This window comes from Columba livia, chromosome 16, assembly GCF_036013475.1.
Source record: "Columba livia isolate bColLiv1 breed racing homer chromosome 16, bColLiv1.pat.W.v2, whole genome shotgun sequence".
Lineage (NCBI taxonomy): Eukaryota > Metazoa > Chordata > Aves > Columbiformes > Columbidae > Columba > Columba livia.
Genome location: NC_088617.1, coordinates 6,172,245 through 6,184,272, shown reverse-complemented (window position 1 = coordinate 6,184,272; position 12,028 = coordinate 6,172,245). Strand labels below are relative to the sequence as shown.

Below are 12,028 nucleotides of genomic sequence, written 5' to 3'. Positions count from 1 at the left end.
CTCGCAAGCCCAAGTCTCTCCTGAGAGAAGGATCTTTTGCCATAAAACCCAACCCCCCTCCTTTTGTCTCGGCCCCGATGGCTGCGGAGTGGGGATGCTGAACCAATTCTTAGGTTTTGGTGTGTGTTGCCGTTCCCTGGATTCCAGTGAGTTGTTTTCAGTCGCGCTCTGCTGGGGTGGCTGTGAGCACAAGGGCCCCCGTCCCTGTTGGTGACCGACCTCCCATCCCAGAGCCATCGCAGCAGCTGCTCTTGTGCGTGGTGTGTTCTGTTCCTCAGTGGGTGCTGGAGCCGTGACCTCGGGCTACTGTGGGTCCCCTGAGCATCCCCCCTCCCTCTTCTTTGGCAGGTGACGCCCACGTACTTCATGTTACTTCAGTTAATTTTGCATGGCAGGTTGGAGTGTGGGTTGGGTTAAACTGAAGAGAAACAGGGCAGGAGAACACGGAACACAGCAAATTCCCACAAGGATCACGGGGATGGGATGAGGCGTTTCACCTGCACCAGGGTAGTTTTCTCCTCCATAACTTCATCCAGGGGAAATATATTGTATTTCATCTTTTATATCCTAGAATGATGTGAAGGTTGGACCGTGTTGATTGTTACCTTGATGTGCTGTAATGTAAGAACACCCAGTATGACAAAAATACAGCTCGTAGTCATTTGCGCTGGGTTGTGAGCTACACGGGATGTTTAACCTCCTTTTTTCTTCTGTTATTTCAAGCGAGGGAGGTTTGCAAACTGCAGTGCTTGCTGCTCAAGGTGCCCATCAGGCCTCGCACAAGGCGGCAGGACACCCTGTGCACAGAGGGACCTTTCGAGGTGTGACAAGCCCCGCTGCAAAGCATGAGGCGCAAATTCTCAGCGCAGCTGCTGCTCCGGGCCATGAAATAAGCCCCGGGGTGTCTCTTTATGGGCGCTCGTTAATGGGGACGGGAGCGGTGCCGGCGGACGCGCTGTCCGCCCCGGGAAGCCGCAGTGCTGTGGCGGTTCGGGTTGTTTTTCGCAATAAAAACCTGCAAATAAACGTCTTGGCGCCGTGACCCTGCGCGGGGGGCGGACACGTGCGGCGCGCTCCTCTCTGCGCATGCGCGCCCGGCCGCACCCCCTGCTGCCCACGTGATCCGCCTCCCGGAGCTGCGACTGCGCAATGGGGCGCCGTGACGTACTGCCCGCGCGCCCGCGGCGGAAGGGCGGGGGGAACGGGCGGGGGCGGAACAGGACCGGGCGGCGCGGGGAGCGCGGAGCCCCAGCCTGGTCCGGTCCGGTTTCCGGCTCGGAATGCGCCGCAGCGCCTGGGAACATGGCCCGGCGGAGCCCGCCGCGCAACGGTGTCGGCGGCCACGGTACGGGCTGGGCCGGGCCTGGCGGGCGAGCGGGCGGGGGGCGCCGGGTCCTCTGAGGCAGCCGGGGGCTGGAGCGCCCCCTGCGGGCACGGCGGCGCCCCCTAGCGGCGGGGCGGGGCTCGGCGCTGCGCTCGGAGCCGCCCGGCGGGGACGGGCCCGGGGGGTCCTGGGGGCCCGAACCCTCCGCTCAGGCTCAACCCCCCCGCGGCTGTGGAACCCCCTCGGGCCCTCCTGGCCTCCCCCTCCAGGCCGCGGGAGCAGCCGCGGCTGCGCTTTGGCCGCTACCCGGCTCGAGGCCCTTGAGCTCTGCGGGCTTCGCCTCTCCCGGCCGCCCACCGCGGCGGTAACCGGGGCGGCCCCGGGGCTGGCCCGGCCTTGCTGTGCTCGGGTGCTCGGCAGCGAGAGCCCTTCCGGGCGCTGGGGGGGACACAGACCCTCTGGCCGGTGCAGTGGCACTTTGTGCTGGGACACTTGGCGTTGGGTGCGATGAGCCCCCATGCTCTGAGATCTGGTTTCTCCTTCGAAGTGCAACTTCGCCTGCGAGTCGAGGTTTTGTGGGCGCACAGAAAAGCCTTTGAAATACCTGATTTTGTATTACTTGCAGCTGCTGTTTGCTGTACTTTCAAACAGGGTAAATGTTGGGGTATTTGCCAGTAAATCTCAGAAGAGGAGCCAGCAAGACCTGCCCCTTCCTTCGTGCTACTCGTGAAGTTCTTGAGTCTCTCCTTCCCGGGGCTCCTGGAGGTGCCAGCAGGTGTCTGTGTTGCAGGGGCAGGAACAGCCAGTGGACTGGAGCTGGTTTCTGCTCCTGTGCACACACGTCTGCTTGCACAAGGGGCAGGAAGGGAAATAAAAGGAAGTTGTGGTCACTGGGTGAGCGTTTGGTGTAACGTTACCAGGAACTCCATGTTTGGAAGGGAGTTGGAAGTTTGTCCTAGGCTGCTGCATCTTGTTTTCATCTCAAAAGTGTTTGTAAAGGGTACTTTGAGAAGGGATGGCATCCACCTCTTGGCCTCCTCAGTGTCCGTGTGTCTGAGCAGCTGCCATCCCATTCCAGCACCTTGAAAAGCGGCACTTCCAGCTCGGCTTCAGGCAGCGTCCCAGGAGCAGGGAGGGGACACCGGAGGTGCCACGTGGGCAGGGGACGCGCTCCCCCAGCTGCTGCTGGGAGGGTGGGGCCTTGAGGCTGTTTCTCCATCCGGATCCTTTTAATTCCTCCCACCCCAAATCCTGTTCAGATACATCCCTTATCAAGCAAATCCCGTTTGGATCCCGGGGTAGTTGGATTTGTTGGAAAAGCCTTTACCTAAAGGTGGTGTTTGTGGCCTCATCGTGCACTCCAGCCCTGTGGCTGCTCCGCAAAGTCTCCATAGTGGAAACTCCTCCGGTGTGGGGTATCGGGTGCTGCTCAGCTGCCTCTTTCCTTCCTTGTGTGAGGCAGAGGTGACAAATACTGCGATGCAGTGTGAAATAGTGTCTCTTGGCAACTCCCAGGGAAGCGTTCCGGTCTCCTGTAAGTGCGTTTACCCCATCTGAAACCAGAGCACCGTGTGCTCTGGGTGTTGTTCCCTTCCCACCTGCCTCGGGGCTCAGGCACTCCACAAAACAGAGATATTTGTTCAATACTGTGAACTGCGTGTGTACTAACAGCTGGCAAGATTGTGTTTGTTGGGAGAGAAGTCAATACGTTTGTGATTCGTTAACTCCAGTGTAATTATGTCCTTTCTTGTGGCTGTTGCTGTCGGTGGAAATGCTCAGACTTCTCCCTGGGACGGCTGCGTCCCAGAGCCGCTCTCAGCCTGGAGCTGGTGGGAACAGCGAGTCCTGCTCTGATGAGACACTTGACACCTGAGCTGGCAGCTGCGTCAGAGAGTAAACCCGTTGCAGGACGAGGGCTCTGAACGGTGCTGGCCGGAGCCTGAGCTGGGGGTGGGAACTGAGGGCTGGGGGCTGCAGGAGCAGTGGGGGTGGGAGGGAAGCGCTGGGGATACCCCGTGGGGCACCCCGGATGCTGAGCCTGTGGGGATGTGGACAGGCAGCTGGCGGGTGACCCACCAGGGCGGTCCCTGGTCTGTCCTGGTGAGTGTGCACTGTCTGTCCCATGTCAGCTCCCTTCTGTGCATGTGGCATCGCTGTGACCAGATTCTTCCCCCCTCCCCAATCTGAGTTGCTGCCCCCCATGTGCTGTCCTTGCCTGTCAGCATGTCTCTTGGTGATTTGCTCACAGACTTTGATTCTAAGAAGAAAAGAAAAGTGGCAGAAATTTATCAGGCTCTGAACAGCGACCCCATCGACGTGGCAGCGCTTCGGCGGATGGCGATCAGCGAGGGGGGGCTCCTGACGGATGAGATTCGCTGCAAAGTGTGGCCAAAGCTGCTGAGTGTCAACACGGACGACCTGCCCCCTCCTCCAGGTACAGACCCACCTGGATTCGGGTGCAGTGACCAAGGGCTCAGTGATCTCTGTGTGCCGGAGGGAGGGTCACCAAGGTGGCAGCGTGCCCTCTGACCTGATTGTTCGCCCCGCCGTGCTGCTGCGCTTCCCCCAAGCTCGTGTGCGATAGGGACTCACGCTGCGGTGTGAATGCTGTAGCTTCATGCACGGTGTTGCACATAAGTGCCAGAATTTGGAAATGCACAACTTTCTAAACTTTTACTGGCTGAAATACTTCTGAGCTGCCTCCTCCAGGCACAGGTAAAGCAGTTTGTGGCATGAAGCACATGGTGTTTGGTCAGAGCAGAAACAGAAAATGACCTTCCTGCTGAGGTAGCTGCGTGGGTTTTAAGCCTCAGTAATGCAGGAGCTCCAAGTCCTGTAGCTGTTACAGTCACTGTCACCAGGACAGACGTTGTTGTTCCATTCAGCAGTGTGCGTCCCCCGTCCGTCGGGAGCTGGGTGGTGTTAAGTGGCCAGAGCTGCTGGAAGTTCTGTGTGCCAGCAAATTATTTTCTTTTCTGTTTGAATGATCTTAGCTACCTGTGGTGGAGTTTTGTTACGAATTATTTCTATTTAATAAGCCATTCTTTGTGGGCTCCACAGCCTATTGTCCTTTGCTGCTGCTGAGTACGCTTTGAATTCCACGTGAAAATTGTAGTGCAAAGATGTTTTCAGAAACACTGGGAGTGGTGTCAGTTTAAGCGTTTTAATGTTTGTTTAAAGAAATAAGTCTCGTTTCCTTGCGCCAACATGCCTTTAGTGTCAGCAAAAGTGAGGGGACAGGGGCTGGTGTGTGACACAGAGAAAGGGTGTGTTTGCTGGGGTTGTGTCTGTGCTGCAGCCACCTCCTCGTCCCTGCTTGGGGGTTGCTTTCAGCTCTGCCCGGTGCCTTTGCACGCTCGCTGTGAATCACGTTCCTCTTTCTCTCGGCAGGAAAGGAGCTGCGCGAGGACAATAAGGATTACCAGCAAGTGCTCCTGGATGTGCGGCGATCTCTGCGCCGCTTCCCACCAGGTGAGAGGGGATTGAGGGGACTCTCCTCCCGCTCCGCGCCGTGGGGCAAGTCCTGGCTCACGCATCGCCCGGGGTTGCAGTGGGTGACACTCGTTGTTCTGGACTTCTAGAAAACCTTTTTCTTGCGAGCTCACAGCCACTTCTTCACACAGTGGAGCTGTTTTGCCGCTCTCAGTTTCTTTCAGCCATGTTACAGGGTTTTGCTGTGGTTATGCTCCCCCCTTCCCTTTGAACCCCTGTGCTGGCAGCCCTGGACTGTCCACAAGTTTTAGTGCAGAGAGACCCGGATCCTGCGTGTCCTTCGCCTGTTGTGACCAGAGTGGGGTTAGGGCAGAGGGAGGCTTGAGAAATGTACCATTTGCTTCCGATTATTTTAGACCGTGTTCTGGCTCAGGGGTGTGTCTGGCAGCATCGCCACTGGTTACAACAAATTCCGTTGTAAAACAGGAGTCAATATCAGTTTCATGCACCAATTTTAAGTGAATTCTGAACCTTTAGAAGCAAAAGGGTTTTGCAGTTGTTTAGTTCTGATGGGTGGCTGGTGCCTTGTTGTGCTATTTATAAAACATTTAATCCAGCAGCTGTTTAACTCCGGCCGGAATCTGCTTCCCTCTTCTGCTGTGTTTATTTTGCGTAAACAGTTGATTCACTCTGACTCTTCCGAGCGCAGATACCGTGTACAACCCTCATTCCTGAAGGGCCTGCCTCTACGGATTTTTTTGCCCTTGAATGGCAGCGTCCTGCCTATTTTTAGACACATCAGTGAAGCGGGGGAAAAGGAGAGTTTTGTCATTGCAGTATCTCCTCTGGGACGTTCTGCTTGGCCTTTGGGCATTTTCTCCACTGACAAGGACTGCCAGAACCTGGCTGCAGCTGCGTGAGGCAGGAACAATGTTTTTCCTGTGACATCCTGTCCCTAAACACATGTTGTTAGCAGGGGACTGATACTGAGTTGTGGCGATGGAGGCCTCGCAATCTGATGCAGTTGGCATGGTTTCTGTGAAAATGAGTCCTGTCTAATTTTTTCTGGAGCCCCTGGGAAATTAGAAATGCTGAAAATGTCCTTAGCAGTGCTGGATGTGCAGCGCAGTTCGCTCTTTGCCGCGCTGTACAAACATCAGCAAACGCCGTTCCCGTCCTCCACAGCGACTTCCTCGCAGGTGGGGCCAATGCAGCTCCAAATATTAACCAACCTTAACAACTGGCCGCTTCCCCTGGGCCGTCAGAGTTTTGAGGGGCAGGATTTAGGGCTTGGGATATTTTTTTTTCTGCTGGTTTTGTCTCCCTCCCCTTTGCACCACATCCTTGGAGACAGGGTTGATAAATGCACAGGTCCCCTCCTCACACACCACAGCCACACTCCAGTGGCAGGAGCTGGTGAGTGACACAGCCCATCCTGCTGTCACCTGTCCCCGCAGGGATGCCAGATGACCAGAGGGAAGGGCTGCAGGAGGAGCTCATCGATATCATCCTCCACGTCCTCAAGCGCAACCCCCAGCTGCACTACTACCAGGGCTACCACGACATCGTGGTCACCTTCCTGCTGGTGGTGGGGGACAGACTGGCCACGGCGCTGGTGGAAAAGCTCTCCACGCATCATCTCAGGTACCCGGCGGGCTGGGCTGGAGGAGAGGAGCCGCTTGCATGTCCCTAGGCTGTGGGGACACCAGTGCTGGTGGGGGTGACCGGAGAAGCAGAGCCGCATGTCACAGCTGCCTGTCGTGTCCCTGCCCAGAGGGGACAGCGTGACCACGTGGTGGCACATGGCTTTGCAGGGAGCTGTGCTCTGAGGAAGGATTAGTGGAAGGCTGACAATTAAATTGTAGTATCTCTTGAAGGTAAAAAAGCCAACGTGCCTATGTTATTCATAGTTCTCTGGCCATGTCTGCTGGCAGGGCCTCCAGCCCCTGGGGCCTCACACTCTCCTTATGTAGCCCTGCGCAGTTTGGCACATTGCGGGGGTCTGTATAGCTGGTGTCCTGAGCCCCCATGTCAAGTGTCTCTCCTGTTTGTGCGCTGAAATGAGAACAGCCTCTCAGCTGTGGACTGGTTTGGAGGGATTCTCCCTGCTCTCCCAGGTGGGGAGTTAGCTTTTGGGTGCTGGAAAGGCTTTATGGTTCACTCGTGTGCTGCAGGGAAATAAGACATACCAGCTGACACCAGCACTTGTCTGGGGCTGGGGCCACCCTGCCAGCAAAGCTCGTTGTTGCAAGGACATTTATTTACCTCTGGCTGCCTCCCTGGAGGGAGAGCTCACCAATGTGGTTGCTTGACAGAGCTTCTTTTGAATATTTCCTCAGGGATTTCATGGACCCAACGATGGACAATACCAAGCACATTTTAAATTACCTGATGCCCATCATAGACCAAGTGAACCCTGAGGTGCACGATTTCATGCAGAGGTATGCAGATGTTCCCTCAGAGCCTCCCCACTCTGCCCTGTCAGTCTTGTGTCACTCTTCATGGGGCCATTGGCACCAGCATGTCCCCAGCACCACAGTGGCTTCCTCAGAGTGAGTCAACAGCCAACGGTGACAGTCCAAAGCCATGTGGCACTCTGCTTCTGAGCAGACCCAGACCTGTGCTGCCTGTCTCAGGGGGTTTTCCGTGGTGTCATTGTCACCCTGGTGCTTTACAGTGCATTCTGGAAAGCTGGGTCTTTGTGGATGGTGTCACACACAGGTGCCACAGCCACTTCCCATGCCCAGTTTTTAGCTGGTGTCACCTTGCCATAGTCTGTTGCTCGTTCTGGGGATAATTCCTGGGTTGTGGAGCCTGGGCAGGTTAACGCAGCAGCAGGAAGGGAAGCGAGAGGGCGCTTTCTGCACAAGTGTCTCTGTTGCCTTGTGTGGCCAGGATGTCTTTGGGTACCCAGCTCGGTCACAGACTCCCAGAAGTGAGTGAGCCTTTAGACTGGGAAGGAATCTGAACAGCTAACTGTGCTGCAGGACTGCAGGTGTCCAGCGTGCCAGCCAGTGACGGACTATGTCACACATTCAGGTTCTCCTGCAGGGACCATTTGGACTTTTACTGGGGACCCCGCTGGCCGTGAGACGAGTGGTACTTTGCCCTGGGGTTCAGCGCTGCTTCCCCGCTGCCGGCAGTGGCTGCTCTAACTGCCCTTTCTCTCTGCACAGCGCGGAGGTGGGAACCATCTTTGCTCTCAGCTGGCTCATCACCTGGTTTGGGCACGTTCTGTCCGACTTTAGGCACGTTGTGCGATTATATGACTTCTTCCTGGCTTGCCATCCCCTGATGCCCATTTATTTTGCTGCTGTGGTAAGTACTGTCCAGTGACAAGGGGGTTAACTGAACTGTCGCACAGTGCTGGTGGTTGGGGGTTACAGGGGGGGACTGGCTGTGCTTTCACATGCTGGTCCCACTGCTGGGCACTTGTGCGGGTGTTGGGGAGCCCATCTGGCTGGGGAGCACCCTGCGCCATGTATCCATCTCCCTTTTTCCTGAGAGAGCTCCACACAAACCCCTGCTTGAGGGCAAGTTGTGGAGTCAGGCCCTGCTGAGGTTCTGCCTGCATCTCAGACCTGCCAGCTGCAGCCTCGGCTCAGGAGGCGGGTGGAACTACCCAGGAAGGGGCTTTCCATGGCCTCAGCGTGACAAGGAGTCGTCCCCACGTCCCCGGCTATCCTCAGTGCTCTCGCTCCTCTCTGCAGATCGTGCTGTACCGCGAGCAGGAAGTTCTGGACTGTGAGTGCGACATGGCCTCTGTCCACCACCTCCTGTCCCAAATCCCGCAGGACCTTCCGTACGAGACTCTGATCAGCAGAGCTGGGGACCTTTTTGTCCAGTTTCCCCCGTCCGAACTGGCCCGGGAGGCAGCTCAGCAGCAGGCGGAACGGTGAGTGCGGGGCAGTCCGCCTGCTCCCTGTGCCCTTGCAAAGATCTTCCTTCCTGGCGGGAGGCTGGCCCCAAAGGTAAGCTGTGGGCGCTCCTTCACTCCTTTCTTCTCTTGCAGAACTGCGGCTTCCACTTTTAAGGACTTTGAGTTGGCGTCAGTGCAGCAGAGACCAGACACTGTGTTGAGGCAGCGCTTCAGGGAGCGGCTCCGAGGGGAGGAGCGGACAAAATCCATCTTGACAAAGCCAAGGACCAACCGCTTTGTCAAGCTGGCGGTGATGGGGCTGACGGTGGCGCTGGGGGCGGCTGCCCTGGCCGTGGTGAAGAGCGCGCTGGAGTGGGCCCCCAAGTTCGAGCTGCAGATTTTCCCCTGAAGCCAGAGGAAGGGCCGTCCCTGTAACCACGGCTTCCCCTGGCACGAAGGGCTGATGTTTGCTGAAAGGACGTGTCCAGAAACAACCTGTCTGAAGATTATTTTTTATTCTTGCTGCGTCCTGTGACGCTTTGGGCCTTTGTGACAGAGACTGACGGGAAGCAGCCCAGCAGGATTGTTCCCTGCGCCAGCGCTCACCGTGTTCTCTCCTCGCAGTGCCGAGGTGAGCAGACGGGCGCTGCCGCTGTCTGGTGAGGAACAGGAGTACGGATCAGTCGAGCTCTCCAGGCAAGCACAGGTGACCGTGTGAGTGGAGAACCATGTGTGGGCTCTGCCGAAATGATCCCGCGTTCTCTGTTGGGGTAATTAGTGTGATTGAGGGCAGATCCTCTGTCTCTGCATCGCTCCCAGCACACACGCCTTGGCATTCAGCTCCACCGGTGCTCTCACCCTTCCACAAGCGTGTAACACTCCCCGGCTCCTTTGCTTCCTCATCTTTGCAGTCTGCCCCAGTCACAGAAGGGCAGGGGGCAGGAGCGGCCCAGGGGGAGCAGAGCTCTTGGGCGCTGGACTCCATCCTGGGCAGCACCGCAGTCGTATCTCAGATCAGCGTGGTGAGAGACAAGTGTCGCTTGGCCTGCCCGAGGTATGTGCTGTCATGCGCCACATTGCGTCACCACAAGAGTTAGTGACACTGTAAACACTAGTTGCAGACTTTTTTTATGGCTCTGGAAACAGGCTCGAATGTGGGGAAAGGCTTTTTCTGCCTCGCAAAACACTTTGCACATGCCAGAAGTCTTTACGCTTGGAAGTCTGTCTTAAATCTCCCCCACGAGCCGATCAAACTTCAGTGTTGCCCCTCAGAATAACGCAAGTGAGGGAGTTTCCCAGAAAGGCCCCCCCCACCCCCGGCATAGCTCCCTGCCAATGACAGTCCCAACGCTCCCTCACCCCCCAGGCTAAGCAGCAAATCCTTCTGGACAACTCAGTGTCCCACTGAGACAAAGCCAATAGACACTCGATGCCTCTACCTCTCCCCAACCTGCTAAACCTCCCGCAAGTGCCCTTACCCATCCCTACGGCCCCCCTGGCTCCCCCCTGCTGCGTTGTGCCCAAAGCCGCCTGTGCCGTGCCCAGGGGCTGCACACCTGAAAACCAGGTGTTACCTGAAGAGTTACAGATTTCTGGATAGAGAAGAAAACTCTTGCTGTGCAAAGCTCAGCACCCTCCTGTCCCAAACCCCTGCCTGTTGGTTCATAACCATTTCTGGGTAAATTCTGGGCTGCCTTGTGGGCCCTTGGTTTCGGGGGGGCTGTGCTGGGCTGGCTGGGGGGGTGCAGAAAGTTGTCACGCCGGACCTGTTTCAGTTCATCTGTGAGCAGAGCAGTTCCCTCTGCAGGCTGAGAGCTGGAGTGGGTGGATCTGCGTTCACAGAGGCAGGGGTGGTGTGAGCTGGGGGCTGCTTGGGGGTCTCCTCGCCCAGCATGACCCATGGCAGAGCCTGTTCCTGGCCTCCAGCCCCTGGCCGCTGTGGCACGGAGTGCTGGGTGACTTTGCACTTTAAAACTCGTGGTGCAGGAGAGTTCATGGTGGCCCAGGGGTGCTGCCAGGGGACCCCGGACCCCTCTGTGCACTCCCCACTGCCCCGAAGGACGGGATGGCTGGAGCCTCCCTGGGGAAGCCGCTGTGCTCTCCCTGCTCTCTGGCCATGATGCACTTTAGTTCCTGTGTTGTCCCCAAGGAGGGGAAGGGCCTGGGAGGAGATGGGTGCTCGGGTGCTTCAGTTCCTCTGCACAAAGACTTGTATGTACCCATGTAAATGCAAATTTGTACAAACCCTATAGCTGTAAAATAAACACTTACTAAACGCGTTTCCTTCCCCGCCCTGTGCCAGTAGGGCATGGTGTGGGGCTGGGGGTGCCAGAACCGCTCTTGTGGCACCCAGGGCCTGGCGCTGGCACGTCTGCTGCGGTCACCAACCCGTGTGGCCTCGTGCCCAGTATCCCCGTGGGAAGAGCAGCCAGAGCAGAGCAAAACAGCACTTCCCAGCCTGGTTACCGTTCTCCTTCCATTTGCCTTTGGGTCAGCGCCAGGTCCTGCACGTGCTGCGACTCTCCAGGGTGTCCCGCGCTCCACGGTGTCCCCCACCAGCGGGGCTGGAAATAGCTTGACCCCCTTTTGCACCCTGGGCCAGGTGTCCGGCTGTGGGAGGAGATCGCAGGCACAGCCAGGGCACGGTGCCCGGCATCGGGGACACAGCCATCGCCTCTTCCCCTGTGCCATCTCCAGCAGCCAGGCACACTCTGCTGAGCCACGGTGACACAGCAGCCGCTGTCTCTGGGCTGGGAACGGGCTTCGCTCAGTGAAACAAGGCGGCCACCGTGGTTACTGGATCATCCTGGGGCTGGTTTTAGTTCCCTGGGGCTGCTTCTCTGTGAGCGACTTACTCAGTAGCGCTCAACCCTTCAGGAGGAACAGGCAGGCAGAGGCCTGGGGCTGTGGGGCCCTGGAGCCCTCCTCTTCCTCGGCTGCTCACCAGCACCTCCTGGCACTTACCTGTGCTGCAATTCCTCCCTGTCCTCAGGGAGTGGCTGCCCGCATTGCCCATGCCAGAGAGCAGAGGGTGCCTGTGTCGGGAGCTGGACTTGGCCACGGTGGAGCTGTGTGCGGCACGGCAGGAGCGGCCTCTGTGCCACGCTTCCGTCAGGACATACAGCCAGACCGCTGGGGTCGGCACACGGGGCTGGGGGTGTGGGGGCTTTGGCCTCACTGGCTCAGGGCTGTCCTGGGGCTCCTCCAGCCCCTTTCTCCCGCCCTGGTCCCTGTCTGAGGGGGCAGCTGCCCCACAGCACCCAGCAGGATGGGCACCCTGTGCCCAAACCTGGCCAGGGTCACTGGAGGAGCTGCCAATGCCACCAGCTCAGCCATGGCGTGGTCGTGCTCTGGTCCTGCTGCTGCAAGAGACAGCGCGGGGACATGCCAGTGTGTGCCAGGTTGCTGGGAGA

General features: G+C 57.8%; 1 protein-coding gene across 2 annotated transcripts; it reads left to right on the top strand.

The window, feature by feature from the left end:
• Nucleotides 1-1,134: 1,134 nt before the first annotated feature.
• On the top strand, nt 1,135-10,894 carry TBC1D20 (TBC1 domain family member 20). 2 transcript variants are annotated; one of them, XM_065032148.1, is made up of 8 exons: nt 1,135-1,345; nt 3,573-3,758; nt 4,715-4,795; nt 6,214-6,400; nt 7,096-7,197; nt 7,933-8,074; nt 8,467-8,651; nt 8,769-10,894. In XM_065032148.1, the coding sequence occupies exons 1-8, from the start codon at nt 1,150-1,152 to the stop codon at nt 9,022-9,024; spliced, it is 1,335 nt and encodes a 444-aa protein (XP_064888220.1). In that variant the 5' UTR covers nt 1,135-1,149; the 3' UTR covers nt 9,025-10,894. The 2 variants fall into 2 exon arrangements, with proteins under 2 accessions (XP_064888220.1, XP_021137947.1); XM_021282272.2 differs by lacking the exon at nt 1,135-1,345 and adding an exon at nt 1,394-2,858.
• The last annotated feature ends 1,134 nt before the right edge of the window (nt 10,895-12,028 follow it).

Coding starts and splice junctions, on each gene's coding strand:
- TBC1D20 (XM_065032148.1), top strand. CDS start 1,150: ATGGGGCGCCGTGACGTACTGCCCGCGCGCCCGCGGCGGAAGGGCGGG. Junction 4,796..6,213: donor TCTGCGCCGCTTCCCACCAG/GTGAGAGGGGAT, acceptor CTGTCCCCGCAG/GGATGCCAGATGACCAGAGG. Junction 8,075..8,466: donor CCATTTATTTTGCTGCTGTG/GTAAGTACTGTC, acceptor TCCTCTCTGCAG/ATCGTGCTGTACCGCGAGCA.